Raw genomic sequence first — 23115 nt, 5'->3', positions numbered from 1 at the left:
GACATCTCATTTACGCTCAACATGAATCTATAGATAACCTTGAAATCTCGCCTAGCATTTTTGTCTTTATCCCTCACTACCTTCAAATCCCGCCCAAGGATATTCTACTTGACACCACCTTGAAATCCTGCCTAGCATTTTCGTCCTTGTCCCTACATACCCCTCATCACCACTCAAGGACCTAGTCCTTCATACCCTAGGATTCCAGCCCTTTTCTTGTCCATACACATTGAGGAATCCCACTCAGCTTATGGTCCCTTGGCACTTTCAAAACCCACTCAATATATCAATCCTTATCCCTAGCACCACCTAATTACCGCCTACCATTTATCCCTATCCCCACCTTATTCTCGCCTAGGTCATTCCTAGTCCCTAAGAGGCTCCAAAATCCACCTTTCATCAATCGCTTCATCCCTTAAAATCTGCCCTTGACCATTCCTTGGACATCCCTAAATGCGCTCAGGTCAGACCTTCAAAAAAATGAAAAATCAGGTGTAAATCAGAAAATCAAACCTAAAAGTGCAGACCTGATTAATGGAGCAGAGCAATTAATATTTGGTGCAATGATAATTGAATTGTGAAGAGCACCGCTCACCCTTTCTTATATACCTTGCAACAAGGCGAAGTTAATGGGTTTTTCTTCTGCTGGCCGACCTGATGTTGCAAAGGAAAAAGAGCAAATCAGATGCATAAGGCCAACTTGCATTTGTCCTTAGGCACATGAATTTAGTGCTTAACATAGTCCTTGAGGAGGCCCTAAGTGCACCTTAATGTGTTCCTACAACCCCTTTAAACCCGCTCAATGAAAAAAGATGTCTAAGCTGGTCCCCCTTTGAGAGAAAATTAAAAAATTATAAAAAAGACAAATCAAATCACAGCCAACCTAAGGGAGATTACAATTGATTTGATTTCTAAGTGTGCAAGTTGGATTAAAGAGATAAGAATGAATTCAAGGGGTAGGGAATGGTATAATAAAACAATGACAAATTCATTCATTCAAACATCAATCTAATTCAATCCAAGACAAGGAATAGAAGAAGCAAACCTGAGCAAGGTTACAAGCAGGCCTGTGACAACTTTTCATCAACTAATTTGCAATTGGAAGTGAATTTCATCAAGTTTATGAGAGCAAATTTATGGATCAGGCATTAGGTGAAGTTGCAGGGATCTTATTTTGTGCGAATTAAGCAGATATTTCACCAATTTTCAAAATAGACTTGGTGCAAATTTAGGGCAGATTTAATCAAAATCAGAAACTAATTACAGGAAATCAGACTTGAAACTTTGCATTTCTAAACATGAAAGTGCATTTTCAGACCTACAAGATAGACATTTTCACCAATTTGGGGGCAGGATCAGTGCAAATTTTATCAGCAGCTCTAATTCAAACTTCCAGATCAGACCTAAGGGAATAGTTCTTTAGCATTAAGCGGTGCATTTTCAGAGGTTTTAATGATCATTTCCAGACCAGGACGGTTTAGGATTACATGCTTAGTAGGGTATCAATGTTCCTTCCACTTATTCCTTAGTGTTTTGATACAAAATCTCTTTGTCTTTTCAGGTTTGAGGCCAGCAATGAGGTTCATGGAGCATGGAACTAAGGACTTCACAACATGGATGATTCAACAATGCAAGCTTTCTCTATGAGTGGAAGAAGACTCATCAGCGTGAAAGAAAGATCAAAGCAACACAAAGGACTTGAACGATTCAAAGGAGGATTCATCTCAGCTATGTCGTACCTTTTGGTGTTTGTTGTTGGACGTGTTTGGTGTGCTTTGTGTGGGAGATTTCGGTGATTCTATGTTCAGCGATCCTGGTTTTTGCGTGTGTGCGAATCTCCAGTGTTGTTTGTGCTTCGTTGTTGTGGCTTTCCTTAGTTTGCTGTGGTTCGTGGAGGCAGATTGGTGGAGTTGCAGCAGGCTGTTCTCTGTAACAGCAATTCGGTATTGTGGTTTTTACTCTCTTGCAAAGATTTTCCTTGTCCTTGTGCTTCTCCTTCAATTCTATGTTTGTAATAGCTTATGTTTCATATTAGCTGCCATTTTTCAGAATGATTCATTGTAAAGCTAAATGGTAGTACCATTAGCTATCACTGTTTTCATCTTATTTGTAATTCCCACTGCACAAGTGGAAGAGGATGGCTAAAATACTGCCCATTAGCTATCACTGTTTGCATCTATGTTTGTAATCAGGAAATGAGTTCAGTCCTCCCACTAAAATACTGCGGTAGAGTTGATTTGTTGTAATAAGTCCTCCCACTAAAATACTGCGGTCAAGTTGATTTTGTTTGTAATAAGTCCTCCCACTAAAATACTGCGGTAGAGTTGATTTGTTTGTGTGTTGGTGTTTCTCCTTGGTTGGTTTACCACCAAGTCTTCTAGTTTTCTATCCCACTGAAAAGTGGAAGGGGTTGGCTTGCCGCCCAAATTTGTAATCAATTTCAGTTTTCAAGCACCTTACGATCCCCTCAACACTATATGCTCTCACCCTCCCAGATTGGGCTCTCGGTGATCAGAAAGTGGAGGGTTACTTTCAGCAGCATTTGGTTTTCATTTCCTAACCATAACAAGTGTTGTGTTGAATGTAATTGTGGGAAAAATTGGGAAAAAATTAAGGGGGATATTTCATGGCCACCCTCGATATTACAAGGCATATAGGCAGATATGTGAGAGATTCTCATGGAAAGGTATGAAGGATGACATTCTTATGTATGTTCACGAGTACCAAGTGTGCCAACAAAACAAGAATGAACACACTTATCCTGTTGGTCTATTGTAGCTCCTACCTATTCCTACTCCAAAGTCGGAGAGCATCTCAATGGATTTTATCACAAGACTTCCCAAGGTGCAAGAGCAGGATTGCATTTATGTGGTAGTGGAAAGGTTCACTAAGTTTGCTCATTTTTATACCATTTTACTAGGGTATACAACAATATTGGTGGCAGATTTGTTGTTTAAAGAGGTGTTTAGACTCCATGGGACACCTAAGAACATCATTAGTGACAGGGACGGAAAGTTCCTTAGTTTGTTTTGGTAGGAGTTGTTCAAGTTATGTGGTACAAAGTTGACTCCTAGCACTAATTACCACCCTTTGACTGATAGATAGACTAAGATTGTTAATAAATGGGTGGAAGGTTACTTACACAATTATGTTTCAGGGCAGCAGAGGGCATGTTTTAAGTGGTTGCATCTGGGGGGTTTTTCTATAACTCCACCTTTTTCACATGACTATCAAGATGCCTCCCTTCATGGCCTCGTATAGTTATGAAGCTCCTACTTCATTGATTTACTTTTTAGAGATTGTTTAGTACCTAGAACCAAAGATCTTCTTGAGGAGAGTTAGGACATCATGAGATCTTTGAGGGACAATATCCAGCATGCTCAAATCAGCAGAAGTTGTACATTGATCAGCATCGTATTGGGATGCATTTGAGGTAGCAGACATGGTTTATTTGAGATTTACAGGAAATCCACTCTCAAGAAGAGTGTGTCAGAGAAGCTGAAGCTTCACTACTATGGTTTGTTCAAAGTCACCAAAAGGATTGGAGAGGTGGCTTATGAGCTTTTGCTACCTAAGAGTAGCAAGGTGCATAATGTCTTCCACATATTGCGCCTCAAAAAGGCACTTGGGTATAATGTGACTCCTTCTACAGAGTTGCCTCCTTTGTATGAGGAAGGCAAGTTGATATTGATTTCAGAGAAAATGATTAATTTTAGGGATGTACTCTGCGAAAAAGGACTATCGGGGAGTACTTGGTGAAGTGGAAGAATTTACCAATGGAGGATGCTACATGGGAGAGTGAGCAAATTTTACAACATATAGATTTGCGATTGCTTAAGGACAAGCAATCTTGGAGAGGGAGAACTGTAATGTCCCCTTCTTGCACCTAGCCAGTTTGAGGTTTCCATTAACCTATTCTCGGGTTCCCATGAGCTAAGTGGATGTGGTTAGGGGACTCAATGCCCTTTAGAGATTTCTAGCGAGTGAATTCAGTGTATTAAAACATAGTTTCTATTTTTTGCATATGGCTAGTTTTAGTAAGTGTTATCTTTAGCAATTGGTCTTGGCTTTTGTCTCCTCTTAGTTTAGAGCGAAATGTTTTCTAGTTTAGTGCCTTGGTGAGTTCTAAGATTGACAGAATAAAATTTTATTAATTTCACTTAAAAGCTTTTTAAAAAGTCACTTTATAACTTAAGTGAAAAAGGGAAAGTGTTCATAAAGTGTTCCCCCCTATTCCTACACCTAGGGAAGAGGGTCAATTTAAGATGTTTTAAAAAGCAAGTTGGACCTCAAAAAATGACGCCAAGACTATGAGGTGAATAAAGTGATTAGAAAGGCTTATTTTGTATCCTCTTAAGGTGACGCCAAGGTTGGAGATGGATTTTAGCAATTTAAAAGTTAATTTTTGTGAGCTCAAAAGGGAGCACATAGGAAAGGTAATATAATATTGTTTTTAAAAGTGAAAGGGGAGGGAAATGAATTCAAAATTCAAATGTGTGTTGTCCTAATTCTTCCCTCTTCTTATGAATATGAGTTTGAGCTTTCATTTGCAAATATTGGATTTGACAACTTAAGGAGATGCTACTAGAATTAGCTCTGCGAGTTCTTCTTTTGTTGGTTGAGGATGAAAACCCTCTTCGCAATTGCTGGTTTTGGTGATGAAACATCCAGCCTAGTTAGTCGGTGTGCTTAATCTCAGTTTTACACTGATTTTGACTTGTTTGGGTGATGTGGGTTTGAAGATGTTGAGGATTTATAAGGTTTTCTAATATGACTGTTGAGTTTTTGGTGTGGTGTGATCTGTCTTAGAGTGTTGGTCTTCATTTTCAGAGTTACAGGATTTCATGTTTTTTATCATAACTCAATGTTAGAGAGAGATATCATTATGGGTGCTTGTTATATGTCTTCCTCATAGCTGGGCCCCACATTTTGAGTATTCAATTGTGATATTTGGCATGCTGATTTACTAAGGCAAATCGCCCTTCCTAGAGGGTCGTACATTGTCCCTTTGGCACATGGTTTTTGGGAGTTGGTTAAAACCTGCATTTAGGGTGTTGGAAACCTTTGTATTGGAGTCTAATATTGCAGATTTAGATATTGCTAATGCTAGAGCAGACGTGCTAGAGTTTTGGAGGTTTGGAAAATCTCCTTGAAAGTCGCCCATGTCCCATTTTGGTGCCTAGTTTGGTGCTGATCACTTCTAAGCATTTCATTAATGATTGGAGACTACTTTCAGGCATGAAATTATAATACAATCAGATTTCAGTTATGTGTTTAATGCTTACTTGATTTGTAATGGTGATATTTATGATTTACCGTTTAAAGCGTATGAGATGTTCAGCTCCCTTCAATACAATATATTTGATATATGCAACAAACATTGTGAATGAATCTTGAAACACAAACACTTTCTGCATCTCCGTCTTATTCTCTTAAAATAAAAAAATAAAATCAGGGGTGAACATTTCAATGGAATCAATCCTACATAAGCTAATGAGAGTTGGGAAAAGCAATGGTTAAAAGCTTTGAACATGGTTGTCGATCTTGAATTGGGGAACAAATGGACGGCCTAGCACGTTGCACATGGTAAAAAGGTGTGGAAAGTATTGACTTGCTAATGAGAGTGGTGTGATAGCTTGAGTAGCCACATAGGCTAGGTTTTAAAGCAAGAAAAATAGCTCAAACTCAATCTGTTTGATGCAAAGAAGCCAACGAAGATACAGTGAACCACACAAAAGTGGTTTCAATTTTGAAACGTGGAAGGTTGTCAAGCAAGCAGTAAGTTGGAGGAGGTGTAGGTTAAGGAGTTTAAAAAACAAAGTTGTATATTTTAAATTTTAAAATATTTTATTTTTAATATAAAAATAAATCCACAAATTATGCATATATTTATTGAGCCAACGATGGAGCAAGAGGATTGATTGAATCAATGATTTAGATCAAGAAAATAACGAAACAAAAGGGCACGATCCATGGTGCATTGCACATATTCTACTAAGGAGAATAAAATCGGAATAAATGGAACTTTACACGTTGTAATGTCCCCTTCTCGATGATGTACTTGCAGTGATCCATTGGCCTATTCTTGAGACCCGTAGGCTATGTGGAATGAAGAATTAGGGTTTCAAACATTAATGAGGCGAGAACTTACTATTTTTAGTAAGTCAGGGTTGGCTGTTTTGATGATACTGTTCTACTGAGCTTTCCAGGCTCTATCACTAAGTGCGAAGATCATGCTTTTCGGAGCAGTAGTTCATGACTTACTATTTTTAGTAAGTGGCAGTATAGAGTATTTCTATTTTTGGTAGTGGACAGGGTCCTGGTCTTGCAGCAGTTCTTTGGTCTTCTTTACTCCGCTTCATCTTGGTTTCTGTTAATGATCAATATGGGACGCATAAGTAATTTAATTAAATATTATTTCCTTGTCAAAGGTTTAATATTTAAATATTTGCAGTTACTGATTAATTGTTGAGGATGACTTAGGGAAAAAATAATTAATCAATATTCATGATTATTTCCTAATTCAAATGGGCGAATTTGTTGGTGGTCATTTAGGTGGATTAAACATCTTTGGTTTAATGTCTAATATTGCAAAAAAAGCGCCACCATAGGGAAAGTTCAAACTTGCCTAGGAAAGGTAAGTGGGCGCCATGTTGATGGGGAGACATAAGGCGAAATGCAAGTGAATTTGAATGGAGTTTGGCGCCATTTGCATTTGCATTTGCATTTGGGAAGGCATGGAATTATAAATATGAGCCTTGGGCTCTCATTTTGGGTATCTTGAAAATTTGTATTGTTATGCTGCCGGATTGGTGTCAGAACTTTGAGGCTTCGGAGTGCGGCTCCCTAGTGCTTTCCAGTTTCGTACTTGAAATATAGTACCTAGTTGTGTGTTGTAATCTACCATACTTTCAGTGCGTATCTTAGTCTTTTTGGTGTTTGGAGCGATTTTTGGTGTTGCTGGTTTACCTATGGCTGAAGCACATTTTCGATCACACCTCTCTACCTGAGTGTCTAGTCATTCTGGGTACCGGCTCATTCATCCTTCCTGCTACTGGCAATTCATTCTGTAAGTTTGTGGCACGTTTTATTGAGTATAGAATTTATTAGAGCAAATCGAAATTATCTGGTTAGGCGTGGGTTTTAGATGGTGTCTTGGGATGCGTGCCAAATAAATGAGGGTCTTTTGATAGCTTACCTTTGGTTTGTTTTCATCACTGCTGGTCTAGTGTTGGTTTAGGACTGATTTTGGGTGAATCGGGTGAGTATTGAGAGAGATATAAGTGATTTAGTGGGTTCATAAGTTGCTGGTTATGCATTTCCAGCCTGCAGTTTTGATGTTAGTAGAGTTTCATGTTTATTATCTTTGATGTTCAGCATTACTCTTCTACTCTCACTCTCTATGTTATTGTAAGGTTAAGTAGTAGTACTACTAACCCATTCTGACTTATAAACTCTCATCCCGCTGAAAAGTGGAAGAGGTTGGCTTGCCGCCTATATCAGTTAAATTGTAATTCAGTCCTCCCGCTGCATAAGTGGTCGAGTGATTTAGTTGTAATGGTCCTCCCGCTGCATAAGCGATCGAGTTGAGTTTTTATAATTCAGTCCTCCCGCTAAAATATCGCGGTTGAGTGATTTGGGTCTGCTGTTTGTTTCTCTTGGTTGGTTCACCGCCAAGTTTCTTGCTTTCCCGCTGGATAAGCGGAAGGGGCTGGCTTGCCGCTCAATATTGTATTCACTTTATCATTTCAGCAGATTTGTGATCTAACGATCCCCTATTCACCGTATGCTCTCACCTTCCCACATTGGGCACTTGGTGATTAGAAAGTGGAAGGGTTGCACTTTTCAGCAAGCTTTGAGTTTATGCTTTCTAACCTTAACGGGTTATTTGTTGGTTGATGATTCTTATTGGTCTTGAAAAAAAAATATCCGGGATATTACACACATCCCATTTATTTAGGTAATGAAGGAATGTGCGTAATAAAATAAGTGGTGAAGTTCAGGTGGAGAAATAAAATTAGGATTGCGAGTCCATTCACTTGGGGGTCTCCTTGAAATCGGTGATGGGCTCCTGGTGCAACCAGTAATAGAAGCTGCCCTGCATAGTCCGGGGCACCAAAATAAGCCAAAAGGCATTCTACATATCTCTTGTCGACCCCAAACTTCATGACAGTGGCACCATATGTCTTCCCTTTGTATTTAGGAGGATAAAGTTCCTTTTAGTGACACCAACAAACCATCTCAGTAGCTTTCCCGCCAGAAATAACCTATTTGAAATGTTTTGAGAGCCACGCTTATAATATGTTTATAGCTGATAAGTAGACATACCGTAGAAATAGATTACAGTTTTATCTAAAGCATCGTCTTTGTCTTCTAAATTAGTAGTTTAAAAAAAAATTGTACCTAAAACAGAATGGGGCTCCGAAAATACCTATGCGCCTAGGATGAAGAGGAACTTTCTTCAGATGGAGCGATTTTCAGGTAACAAATTGGACTTATTGATTCTGGAATTAAACTATTTACTGGTCAACTATTTGTTGTACTTCAAATGATAGTAACTATTCCTTACTTTGAGTCGTTATGGTCTTTTTTTCAGCAATTTCCTTCTCTTAGAGAATTATACTTGAGGATATTCTAAAATTGAGATTAGTTCAATATTTAGGCATTGCCTCTCTGTCCACACTTGGGCTAGCATATGTCATTATGCCCAACTAGGTCAAGAATCTAGATGCAGCGGATGGATCTTTTAAAACTAATGTACAAATCTTGCTTTAAAACCACTGGCCTGTTTCCCAAGTGAGACTGTGGACAAAAATCAAATTTTGTATATAACGTAGATTATGCAAACACATACAAAGGGTTGTGCATTGTTTCAGAGCATTTCAACTTCATTTTGGGTTCCCCCGTCAGCTCTCAGACTCATATCAGTTGAACTCATAGCCTAGTACATGTAATTACGAATAGGAATGAGCATGGTAGTTTGTGTTGGTTTTGCCACAGGTATCGATTCTTTCTTGAATCACTAGATTTCTTCAATCCATTCGATCACCGCAAATATCATTTTGTCTTCTACCTATGTCTGTCTTCCAACCTACATGTATATTCATTGAGTGTGATATCGATCTGCCTTTTGGTCTGCACATAGATCTATATTATTTGAAATCTTTTATTATGTTATGTTCTCACGATATGCTATGTATATATATCGATCTACACTCAGCCTATGTGATTTGCTGATGTCAATGTATTATCTGATATCCAACAATTTTTATGTGTGCTTATTTGATTTGCTATTGATCTGAGTTTATACTCAATATCTGTTCTCCGTCTGCAACTACCATCCCCTTACCGAACTGATTGTTTGTAATTTATAATCCCTGAGGGATGAGTCTTTGAGTCGCCACCCTATAGAAGCACGGAGGATAGCGACTTTCCAATGTCACTAACTAATTAAGCGATTGACTTAAAGACAAATCGAATATGTTAATTAATGCCACTCGGTTGACAAAGCCGATAAGCTATACGTTAATATATATTAATTAGACTTAACAATGATTTGCTTATTAATATCGATACCATTATTGATTAGTAATATTAGTTAGCTTAATAAAAATCGGCTAAGATTGGTTAAATCTGAATGATCAAATTACCAAATATGTAAGGCCGATAGGCCAATTACAAATTTGGTCTCAGTCTGTCAGAAGGATTACTATACGCTACATCATTAACACTCCCTCTTAGTTAGGGAGGAATCCTTCTTAACCTTTACAAGTTACATCACCTCATTGTGATGATTGACCACAATGGCTACATCCATATGTGGAAAGGAAAGATATCACCTCACTATGATATCTACCATCATTTCGCATTCATAGATATCACCTCACGTGATATCAACCATTATCCATAGATATCACCTCACGTGATATCAACCATTATGCCATATCCATAGATATCACCTCACGTGATATCCAACCATTATCGCATATCTAAAGATATTACTACATAGCATGTCCACGGATTTCACATCACATGAAATCCACCATGAATATCTCTTTATGTAATATCCACCATTATGGCTTATCCATGTATATCACGTCTCATGATATCCACCATTATAGCATATCCATAGATATTACTACTAGAGATATAAACCATTATGACATATCCATAGATATCACGGCCCATGATATCCATCATAATGGTATAATCAATCAATATCGTAAGATCCTCACCTTACGATAATGATCAGATGTACAAGTGTCACCTCACAATAATGTTCATAGGGGCTCATCAAGCACTGAACCAAAATTGTCATGGAGTCACACACATGACATCCACCATGAACCATATCAGAGGGTGTAGATAAGGACTTTCTCCTTAAGTCTCTCTCAAAGAGAAATGCAATCACAAGAGTTTACACTTTTAAAAACATCTTTTGAAAAGAAGAATACATTAAAGAATAGCATACCTTTCCACCATGTCTCTAACATAGTGATACTTGATCTCCACATGCTTTGACCTTTCATGAAATACAAGGTTGGAGTCTACATCACTCTTGGTGTATTCCAAGCTCACCAAGTATTCATCTATCCAAGAATATCATGACCTAGAAGTCAGCATAGAGGCCTTCCAGCCTACATAAATGGGACACCATCTCATGAAACATAGTCCTTTGACTAATCACTAGAGAAACCATCTTGACATGGTCCACTCCCTCTGAACCAATATAACCAAGATCCTTGGATATCAATAGAAGCACATCCTCTTAGCTGCTCCCTCTATCATGGAAGCATCAAGTTGCAATCTCTTATGCTTCTTGGTCTGTCCTGAAATCATTACAGAGAGATTACTAATAGTCCAAACTATTCCAAAGAAATATTAATGCTAGAAGAATACAAAGTTCACTATCTCAATGTCCATTAATCAAGCATGAATTACTTATCTCTTATCTGATTAGTCCTCCTCACAATCCACCAACGTTCTTTCCTAATTTTGCTTCGCAATGAAATTACCATCCACTTGGATTGATCACACCAAAGCATCTAGCGATGATCTGATCGTTGTGTGGCCTTTGGCCCTCGCCATCACTCGTCTATCTTCAGCTCAATGACGTCAATATCATCCTTATCACTGGTCACAGCATCGCAGCGTGATAACCAATATAATCCGATCATGGCATCATTGGAGGTGGTAGCAGAGATTATCACATCTCTGTGACAACAAGGCGACAATGTTTATCACATCTCTGCAATACACACACACACACACACACACACACATATATATATATGCCTCGGAAATCCATTTTGTATCCCTGCCTTCAGAAAACCCAATCCTCGCATATGCAGCAATATCACAGTCCATGAACACACGTCCTGTAGGGAATTTTCCCCCAGAGTTGGAAAGCCTTGTTAATGTACCCTTTCTGAGCATACCATGTCTACGAGTGCGTTTACCACGAAGACATCTGCATCAAGCCCTCTGCGCTTTACATCATTATGGATCTCAATTCCACCCCCGAGATGCCAAGCTGGCACACGCCAGAAGAACAATGGCAAAGGTGAAGTGATTGGGCAAGACATCTATGTATTGCATTTCATGGAATAATCCCAATGCCATTTCAAGGCACCCATGCTTTACGTATGCTGAAATCATGACAGTCCATGAACATACTTCTTTGCGTGGAATATGATCGAAGAGTTTTCGAGCATCCGCCAGGTACCCGCACTTGGCATACATCTGAATTCAGCGTCGTTCGACTGCATTTTGCTTTCGATGTTGACCTTCAAAACTCTTGACATGTCCTCAACCGCTTTGCTTGCATTCTTGGCAACCAGGGCCGTGTAGCGAGTGGTTTCCGGCATCTTCATATGCCAATAAAACGTTAGAGCTGTCGGAATGGCACCGAGCATCAGGACAACTTCCTATACATAGTCTGCCTAAAGTATAGTGTCACGATCACCATTCTAAGTTTTATATAAACCACCTCTTTGTTCTTCGCAATGTCTTCCCATATCTTCTAAGCGGGCAATAAAAAATAAGTCTCAAGTCCCCACGCACCTCTATCGACATAATCTCCATTGAAAAACAAGAAGACGACCATCAAAGGGAGGCCCGACATCCCACAGCAAAACAAAACATCATGCAACTGGCCGTGCACGTCGCCCACTACAACAACGCTGCAATCCTTTTCAGGCACATCGATCTGAAGGCACTTGGGCTCCTTGTGCAGAATCTTTGATGCCGCCACCGTTAAACTGTCAATGACATTCACCAACAGCACTGACGGCAGCTCTGATGGAGCAACATGTTTCGAAGACCAGTCGAAAGTGGCACCTAACAACTCCACCCATTCCAAGCTTACCGCATCATTGGAGGGCCATTGATGCGGACGCCATTGAAAGTCTTGGATGTTGTTGTCATAGACGCTCATGTTGGAAACGCAGGCCTTCGTTCCATCTTTTCCAAGTCCTCCAATACTTATACCGTGACCAGGGCCACAGTTGATGTTGTGGACGCAGATGCCTAAGCAACCTGTTTGGATCGAAGTGCAATCATCTCCTGTTTAGCGAATTTTGCAATTGCATGAGCAGCGCATCTAGCAGTGAAGCGATCAGCCTCTTGCCATGAAAAAACTGGAATTGAGCCTTCCGACTTGAGTTTGTACATCCTGTGGGAGGAGGCTGAAGGGGCCATCCTTCTCCTTCTACTTCTCTTGTCTTGCACATGTCTCTGCCATTTTTCGCTTGTGGCCACAATCTTCGGATTCCCGTGTTCCATTACTGCATCAAAAACACTTTCCCACAGCAACTCCAAGGGTTTGGTACACTCACTCCTAGGTTATGGGAGAAGATCAAATGAAATGCCTGCTCCAATAGTCGCACTGAAAGAATAGGCACAGGAAGCAAACTTGGCTCTAATACCATGTTGGTTTTGCCACAAGTATCGATTCTTTCTTGAATCACTAGATTTCTTCAATCCATTCAGTCACCGCAAATATCATTATGTCTTCTACCTATGCCTGTCTTCCAACCTACATGAGTGTGATATCGATCTGCCTTTTGGTCTGCACGTAGATCTATATTATTTGAAATCTTTTATTATGTTATGTTCTCACGATATGCTATGTATATATCGATCTGCAAGCAGCCTATGTGATTGGCTGATGTCAATGTATTATCTGATATCCACCGACTGTTATGTGTGCTTATTTGATTTGCTATTGATCCGAGTTTATACTCAGTATCTGTTCTCTGTCTGCAACTACCATTCCCTTACTGAACTGATTGTTTGTAATTTATAATCGCTGAGAGGTGACTCTTTCCAAGAGTTGCCACCCTATAGAGGCACGGAGGACAGCGACTTTCCAATAAGTCGCTAACCAATAAAGCGATTGACTTAAAGACAGATCGAATATGTTAATTAATGCCACTCGGTTAACAAAGCCAATAAGCTTATATTAATTAGATTTAACAATGACTTATCGATACCAATATTGATTAGTAATATTAATTTGCTTAATAGACATCGGCTAAGATTGGCTAAATCTGAATGATCAAATTACCAAATATGTAAGGCCGATAGGCCAATTACATATTTGGTCTCAGTCGGTCAGAAGGATTACTACTGACGCTACATCATTAACAGTTTGGGTGATGGCCATTTCCCAGTTCTAACCCTACGGGTTCAATAGGATAGCTTACCTACCTTGACCATCTAGGTGTTTGAGTATAACCAGATAAATAGAAATCTCTAAATCTGTGAGTATGTGCTGATACAAGAAAGGTGATCAATAACAACGGTATAAGAATTGAAATAAACCTCCCTTATAAGCATGCATTCCATGATGAAGCGATGAGGGCAAAAGTCATCAATTGAGGAGTATGCAAAATGAATATCTCCCCCTTTTAAGCAGGGTAAGGATGTAGGGCACTTTTTTCTCTCAACCTCTACAAATATGTCACGTAAGGTTACACATGTAAAGCTCCTTGAAATTGCATATGTATAGCCTTTATCCTAAACTCACCCAGCAAATGATTATAAATATTCAGAACCACAAATTCAACCATGCTCATCAAACAGTTATAGTTTACATCTGAACTCGGGCAGCGTATTTATCAAGTCAAAATCGGGGCTTCTATAAAACTTATGCAGCCGAGGTTTCACTCCTTTCCCTGTACAGAGAAACCAATTAACCGTCCTAAAGGTTGGAGTGCATATCTTTGGTTTTGAGCATTCCTCCTATTCTGAGAATATTTCCATTTTCTACCTTGAGTGAGGTTCATCCATTCCATCACATTTTGTCGTTTGCTCACAGCATCGTTTTAGCTGCTATGTTCTCTCTTGAATAAAGAGAGTTTTAGCAGAAGCCATTCCTTATGATATATGATATACGTTTATGTTCTATGCTTCGCATAAAAATTAAAACAACAAAATGAAAATCTCCTCCAATGCTTCAAAGAAATTTGAAAACTAACTTTAGGAAGCCAACATGGCATTCAACATACTATATAGGCCTATATGACAAAATAATATAATAATTAGAAACAAAAGAGATATTGATTTAATAGATTTGCTCTTTAAATGCTTCCAAACATATAATAAACAATAAACTTCTGACTTATTGTTTCAGGCTTGGCAATAAGCATCCATGACATTAAACATTTTTGAAAGCATGGCAACATCTTTATTTGTTCTCAACATTTTATCTATGGAGCCCATCCTGAGGAGAAACAAAGGAAGAATTTCCAAAAAGAAATATACATTTTATAGCATGATCTTCCTAAATTATAAAATAAACTTTTGAAGAAGCACGGTACCAAATGTAGAATTTACCTGCAACCACTGTGATATTCTTATCCTTGTACCTTTCAACAAATATATCAATGCTGTCCTGAAATGCTCTCTGATCCAGAAGCAGGGTTGTTATGTCTTGAAACATAATTCCTGAACATCAGAACACCAGAACTTTTTATGAAATTTCTTTGTCAGAAGCTTATAAACAACCATTACGAATAAAACATATCAAAATTGTGTTCACTTATTTAGAAGATTCCTTCTTTGAGTGTTTAGCTTTTACGTTTTAGTAATAAATAGGTGTTGTCTGATTATATTTGTTTTAAACTTCAAATCTTTGGAGGATAGATTGGCTAATTAAAAGATAATGATTCTTTTTTTTATCGAGACTTAAATTCAAAAAAATTAAAAATTAAAAAATTGATAAGAAAATGTGATTGCATAGAAATATAGAGTGGAAAATAAAAATTTACAGCATAAATTTTTAATTTAATAATTTTAGATCACTATTTGATAATATAATGAAATAATTCATTATTATATAATAATATATTGCAAGTATATCATTCAACTTTTTAATATAAAATAATAATAAAAAAGTCTTGTTCTTATTTTGTAATAGTTACATTTGAAAATATTTTAAATTTTTTATTAAAATGAAAAGTTAAAGAAAAGTAGAATTCTTTATAAGAAACATTTAATTGACTTTTGTAATTTTATATGAATGTCAATATCTTTGTTTTAATTATGTATTATTTTCAATTTCTATTTTAGATTATATTCAATAATCTATCATAAAAAAGAGTGATAATATTTTATTATCATAACAAATAAGAACATTTTTAATAAATTATATATAAATTAATCCACATTTTATATAAATAGCTTTAAAAACATTATATATAAAAGAAATCCAAATTAGAGTTTACATATAGCATTGCTCAATATCAAATAGTTTTAATGCGTGATGAATAATTGTATCTACTAGGGGAAGGGTACTAGTAGCGGACATAGCTAACTTTGTGCACCTAGAACTCTTAAACCATACATCAGATTTCAAAATTTTTTTGTTGTCTCCATATACGACTTAACTACTTATAACTAAGGATCTGGCTTCTGGCAGTAACGATGCACACTATGGAATTTGTTAGTGTGCAAAGGTCAAAAAATGATCATTTAAAAGTGTCGTCTGATACATAATCACCTTTGCGCCAATATTAGATAACTCAAAATAGCCAGTAGTAGTGGACAAATGCTCCATAGTTATGCACAAATGTCCCATAGTGGTGCACAAATGAGCTAATTATGGTAAAAAAGGCTAAAAAATTATCCACTATTGGTACATGTGATATTTATTAATGAACTTTTCATTATCATTTTTTGGGCTCCCTCAAAATTTAATAACCAGAGTTGGGTTGACAAAAAACTGTCCACTATTAGAACTATATCCACTATTGATACCCTTCCCCACAAAAAATAGAAATTTTATTTACAGGATGGGACATACTTTGCTTTAAAAGAACAATATTTTCAATTAACTCGACCACTTCATAAGTGTATTCACTATTCAGCTCAATTACAGACATTTGCAATAGAAAAATAGTCTATGAAACCTCAAATGATGGCAAACAAAAAACGATGGAATAAATCTTAACATTCTAGAAAATCTTCTGTCTAAATACATACAATTTGTGAACTGTTACAAATTTTGGCTGGAGCACATCATAAAGCTATCGTCATCATCATCACAATTGACATTTTAACACAACTATGCATCATCTTCTGCATCATTTAAGTGACACGGTACACAAAAATATTAAACCATGTGATACTGTAAAAAAACAAAAATATGACTCTGACTACAGAGGAGCCAGAACCTCCGGGGTTGTGTCCAGTCATTGTTCAAAAAATCTTCTTCATCATAGTTGGTATGCAGCAAGAAAGAAGCATTCTTCTTCTATTCCATTCATATTATACATGATAACTTTCACGAACTGAATGGAAGGTTTTTGAGAAACAAAATGGAAAGACTGAATAGAAGGTTTTTGGAAGACAAAATGGAGAAACTGAATATAAGGTTTCTGGAAAACAAAATGGAGTAGATTTTGTATCAATTTTGGATCACAATTCATAATATATCATTATCGTAAAAGAAGTGAATTGAATTAAAGAATTTTATCAAAACATTGATATAAAATCCGCAGCGAGTCGAGCCGAAACCCTACATTTCCCAGCATAATCCACACACGACAGCAAAAACTTTTAGGTAAGATTCACCTGAGCTGGAATACCTTTAACGGCGTGTGAATGGAGAGGCTAGAGACCATAAGACAAATTAAACAAAAATATTTGCAGAAATAAGAAAAAGAAAGAAGTTGTACTACATAAATGACTGTAAACCGAAAGTTTTAAACAAGAGCCTGATATGGCAAGGTGCACAGAAATATTTAAGTAATACTTCCTAGATGTGACAGGCTGCACAAATGTTCACCAATATATTTCAAGATACACATCTTCCATATGAGAAGCTCTACATTTCAAACAAAGAAGGTAGCCCATAACTCAGTGGTAAAGCGCTCCAAGATATGCCAGGGAATGCGCCATGGAGTGGCTTGTCTCAGCCTTGTTATTTGCAATAATAATTGTTAAATTTTGTGTGCTAAGAAAAGACATATTAAAAATATATATATAATATTATTTGTCTAATTTTATTAAAAATTTACAATAATATTGTTTACATAATTATATTAAAATTTATAATAAAAACATTTCATCATTTGTTAAATTAAAAGAGTTAGAAAAATTTATTATTCATCTTTACATAGAAATATATTATTGAAGTTAAAATTTATAGAAATTATTTTTAAAACTTAATTTGTAAATTTAAAAATTATAGCTAACTGATTCGGTACAGGTCTTTGGTTAATAGAAAATAATACAAAAGCATTTAACAGCAATAAGGATATCTCAGAGGTACTTTAAAATGGAGTACGATTTTAAAAGTATTTTAAAGAAAGCTGAAAATAGGAGCAAAATAATGAAAGTATTGGCCAGTTCTGAAATTTCAGAGGAAGGTACATACTTGAAGAGTTTGAAAATGGGAGAAATATGATTTACCAGGCTTCGGAAAATCCGGCACCACACGGATAGCAGCAGCAATCCGTCGTACTCTTTCATCACCATCCAAATAAGCTGACATTTTGTGAGCTTCAATGGAATTGTTAGAAGCAAAAGCACTGGTGCGCTGTGCAGAAGAGAAAGGAACTCGAACCCTTGACGCTATAGCAGCAGGAACCCCAAATTAGGCAAATATTTTTGAGTTTGAGGAAATGCGGGAAGGGGTGAAGAGATTTCGGAAGATTAATATTAATTGAAGAAAGAGGTGTGTGTACGAAGACAGCGACTAAGCGCATGCGTGTAGACATTGTGAGATGTAGGAGGAGGAGGAGGATTGCAGCTGCAGTGTGTTTTTGTAAGGATGAATGAACAGGTCGCTTAAGCCATAACTGTTTCGTCCTGAAGAATCCCCGCCGAGATTTGGTGGGTCCCGCCCCGATAAACACGCATCCAGATTTTCCCTGCCGAGCATCTCCAAGGTTTTGTCCAATTTCTCAGTGGAGAATCACCTCCAATTTTCATGTCTTCCATTCATCCTATATATAGTGCCAACCACCTCAATTCTTACGTCCTCCTTGTCCATGGCAAGGACCTCACATTCTCCAGGTACCCCACAAATACTGTTTTTCGTAGACATACTCCCGTTGGCGGAGGACGACTTCATGTTGTGATTTTGATGGACTTGTAACGAGGAAAAGGACTTGGTTGAGCAACTCACTCTCCGATTGCAACAAATGTAACAGTAAATTTTTATTTTTATTTTTATTTTTATTTTTTATTTTTTTATTTTTTTATTTTTTTTAAATTTTTCGATAAAAGTGAATAGAACCACTGAACTATATTAAATTTTAAAAGTTTTTTTACAAAGTCTGGTTAAAAAGCACTGAAGGGAAAGAACCAGTAAAAAAATCGTTCAGTATTGCTTAAGTAACACAAGCCTATTCTACCCAATATCAAATGCCCATTGGCATAGTACATCAAAAAACTCATCCCAATTACATAAGCTGCATTAGATATAAAGAAAGCCGCCAACAGAAGCATATAGAAGGAAGATTAAAGTATGATGACCGAAGGATGCATATCCATTGCTGCCAAAAAACACCAGTCTGAACCACCCTTGTCTATGAAACACAATTCTCCAAACCACTGGTTAAAATGATACCACATATCAGAAATGAAACCATAATCAGAGACCCTGTCAAAATAAACATTGTGATCAAGCATAGCATAACCCACGCCAAAGAAAAGCCACAACAAATAAGGAGGTTGATGAAGACTACAACTATGCCCTTCTTTACTTCAAATATCCCAAAACCGAGGAAGGGATCTCATCCACACTTACCTCCCGCATATTAGCTTCACTATCAATGGCTAAGTTAGCCAAGAAATCTGTAATCTTATTCACTTCCCTATAACAGTGGGAAATCAAAAAGGAATCAAAAAAATCTAATTTTTGCAAAATATGATCAAGTATATATTGTAATTACCAACAATTCGACTTATTTTTCATGACACTTTAAATAATAACCATAGAATCACCCTCAATTATCAAGTCCTTAATTCCCAAAGATATAGCCATATCCAAACCAAAGGACAAAGCAAAGAATTATGCACAATTGTTAGACTTGAAACCAATCGCATGACAACGAGCCTAAACAAATCTTACCTTATGATCATAAATTACCATACCTGCCCCTGCTAGGCCAAGGTTCCCACGAGAAGCACCATCAAAATTTAATTTAAAGTGCCCTTGCAGAGGAGGTTTCCAGCAAGCAAAATTTCTCTTACTTATAGCATTAGTCTTATTTAAAATAGATCCATGAGAAGGTAAGATTGATAACATTCTCCCAACTCGAGTTACCCTACCATCCCAATGAGAAAAAGAGGTAAGGGTTTCCAAATTCTTATAGATAAAAGACAAAGCAACTTCAGAGATGGAAGATTCAATCCTCAATAAAACCTCAGCCAAGGAAGAACTTGTTTGTTTAAAAATCCTATTATTACGCTCTAACCAAATATTCCAAATCACAATAGATGGAGAAATAATCCAAAGACATGCATAGAAAGATGAAGCAAACAGGAGAGGCCAGGCTCTGAAGTGGGAAAGGAGATCCTTGCCAATAACAAAGGATAGATTAAGCTTTTCAAACAACCACTGCCAGCAAGCATAGGCAAAATCACAGTGAAAAAACAAGTGTTCAGAGGATTCTAAATTTTTATTACAAGAGACACAAGAAAATACTGTCGTAATACCCAACCTATCCAACCTCATTCTTGTAAGGACCCTGTCCTGCACTGCTAACCAAGCAAAAACACCAGCCTTTGGGAGCCAAGCCATATGCCAAAACAACTTGTATGGCCAAGTAGATAAATCTTTAGCAACCAAGAGAGAGTTATAGCCATCCTTAACCGTGTACTTACTAGAGATATTCCTTGTTCAGATAAGCTCATCGTCGGCATCAGAAAGAATTATTACTCTCTCCCCCAACATCTTTTCGTATTCCAATTTCACATTTTGATCAATATCTAAAAACTCAATTGATTTCCATTTTGCCACCTTAAGGTTCCCACTATACTCAATTTCAAAATAATTAGCCACAAAGACACCCCAAAGGGAAGAAAGAGTGGAAATTAAAGGAGACCAATCCCTCGAGTTCACCAAAGGGGGATGTCCATTCCAAACTTCCTCCCAAAACCTGACCTTTCTACCATTATGAACAATCCATGAGAGATGAGGCAAAATCACTGATCTACACTTACATAGAAAATTCCAAATAGTTGAACTAGATGGTAAATTAGAAACTTGAAAAACATACTCTCTTGGTCCGTTATTTAAATATTTAGCAAACATAATTTGTGCCCAAAAGGAGAATGGTCTCTCATGCAATTTCCAAACCAACTTAGCACCTAAGGCTAAATTCTGACTTTCCAGACTCCTAATGCCTGTGCCCCCAAGGTTTTTAGGCAAACAAACTTTATCCCATGCTACCAGAGGGAGTTTTTTCTTACGTTCTTTATTATTACTCCAAAGGAAGGACCTAAGAGTATCTTGCAAACTAACAAGAACCGCTTTCGGAGACTGCAAAACAGACATGAGATAAATAGGAACAACATTTAGGACAGACTTAATAAGAACGATCTTACCAGCCAAAGATAACCATCTATGATTTCAGGATAGGATCCTTCTAGAGATAACTGAAATGATCTTATCCCAAAACTCAACTCTATCCTTCTTAATGAAGAAAGGTATACCAAGATAAGAACAAGGAAGATTTCCAAATGCAAATCCCCAAAAAATCTTCAATCTATCCTGAACCAATTGTGAAGCATGAAGAAAAAAAATCTTTGACTTATCAACATCGACTCTCTGACCAGAAAAGGATGCATAATTCTGTAATACCCCCTTTATCACTTTTGCCTCACCCAAAGAGGTCTGACCAAATAACAAGGTATCATCTGCAAACAAGCAATGCGAAATGCTTTGTGGAACATTATGAATCCTAATTCCCTTCCAAAGCCCTCCCAGCTTAGCGGCTCTTATAGCCCAACTGAGCGTTTCAGCTAGAAGAATGAACAAGAAAGGAGACAGGGGATCCCCTTGCCTCAAACCCCTAGAAGAGGAGAAAAAACCACAAGGGGAGCCATTAATTAGAACCGAGAACCTTGTAGAAGAAATACAAGCATGAATCCATTTGACCCATGCCTTGGAAAAGCCCAATTTAAGTAGAACAACACACAACACCCCCCATTCTACTCTATCATATGCTTTCATCATATCTAATTTGAGGATCATGATCGGGATTCTCTGAGTAGAAATAGAATGTAGAACCTCATGCGCCACTATATCTCCTTCTGTCGTCTCCCTTCCTGGAACAAAACCACCTTGTTCTAAAGAAATGATCCTAGGCAGAATTTTAGCCAACCTTAAAGAAATAGCCTTGAAAAAAATCTTGTACAAAGTATTACATAAAGCAATAGGGCAAAAATTAGCAAATGTCTTGGTAACCTCTATTTTAGGAATAATTGCAATCATTGTAGTATTAAGCTCTTTCAAAACAGACCTATTCCTTCTAGCTTCCTCAAGGGGCAATAAAACATCATTTCCCACAAAATCCCAACATTTCTGAAAAAATAAAGGAGTAAATCCATCCGGTCCCTGAGCCTTATCAGAGTTCATTGCAAAAACAACATTCTTAACTTCATCCAAAGAAAAAGGAGACATCAACATTTTATTATCTTCCGAAGATACCAAAGAAGGAATATTAGAAGAAATGTTATTATGAAGATCTCTATGCTCCGAAAACAATAGTGACTTAAAAAACCTAACTGCCTCTGAGGCAATATCCTCTTGTTCTATTAAAAGTATGCCATTTGGACACTCAATACATGATATCCTATTTCTACTTCTCTTAATTTTTGTTGAAGAGTGACATTTTTTTGTATTTCTATCACCATCTGAAAGCCAGATCTCCCTCGATTTCTGTCTCCAATAGATTTCTTCTCTGGACAAAACTTCTTCAAGCTCTGCTTTTAGCAATTTTAGTTCATCAAAAACAAGAGGCACCATACCATGATGAATCACATGTGAATCAAGACATTCAATCACATCTTGAATCCTCTGCTTTTCCTAAAAGATGTTCTTAAAATGCAATATATTCCATTCTCTAATATTAGATTTCAAAAATCTCAACTTCTTAGCAATCTAAAACATTCGGGATCCAGAGCAATAAGGAGCAGAACTCCACCATGTTTTGAGCAAAGGAAAGAAGGAAGAATCTCTAAACCACATAGGTTCAAATTTAAAAGGTGACTTAAAAGGAGCTTTATCTTCCAGAATTGATAGAGAAATTGGAAAATGATCTGACCCTGAAACTGGAAGGATAGAGGAAAAAAATTCGAACTCTGAATCAATCCAAACATCTGATAACAAAAACCGGTCTAACCTTTCCGCAATCTGAGAAAAATCTCTTCGCATATTTGTCCATGTGAAAATCCCATTCTGAAACTGACAATCAAAAAGACGCATGTCCTTAATGAACATCCCAAAGTCTTCCATAATTTTTTTATTAGGAAGAATACCTCCTTTCTTTTCTCCCAAGTCAGTGATAGCATTAAAATCTCCCCCAAAGATTATAAAGGGACCATGCCTTAAATGGGAGGAAATCCTCTTAAGTTCTCCCCATAATTTAGTCTTCCTTT

At 37.2% G+C, this 23115-nt stretch overlaps 1 protein-coding gene across 3 annotated transcripts in view; it reads right to left on the bottom strand.

Annotated features, from left to right (window-relative positions):
- The window catches only part of LOC131045313 (adenine phosphoribosyltransferase 1), a 232668-nt gene extending 214234 nt beyond the window's left edge, over positions 1-18434 (bottom strand). The window contains exons 1-2 of one of the 3 annotated variants that reach the window (XM_057978885.2): positions 17917-18434; positions 14839-14949 (exon numbers count right to left, since the gene is read on the bottom strand). In XM_057978885.2, the coding sequence (XP_057834868.1) occupies positions 14839-14949; positions 17917-17998 (193 nt within the window). In that variant the 5' untranslated portion in view covers positions 17999-18434. Of the gene's footprint in view, positions 1-14838; positions 14950-17290; positions 17422-17916 lie in introns of those variants that run through there. The other 2 variants (XM_057978884.2, XM_057978886.2) reach the window with 2 other exon arrangements.
- Between the last annotated feature and the right edge of the window lie 4681 nt (positions 18435-23115).

This window comes from Cryptomeria japonica, chromosome 3 (genome assembly GCF_030272615.1).
Source record: "Cryptomeria japonica chromosome 3, Sugi_1.0, whole genome shotgun sequence".
NCBI lineage: Eukaryota > Viridiplantae > Streptophyta > Pinopsida > Cupressales > Cupressaceae > Cryptomeria > Cryptomeria japonica.
This window is presented reverse-complemented; position numbering and strand designations above follow the sequence as displayed.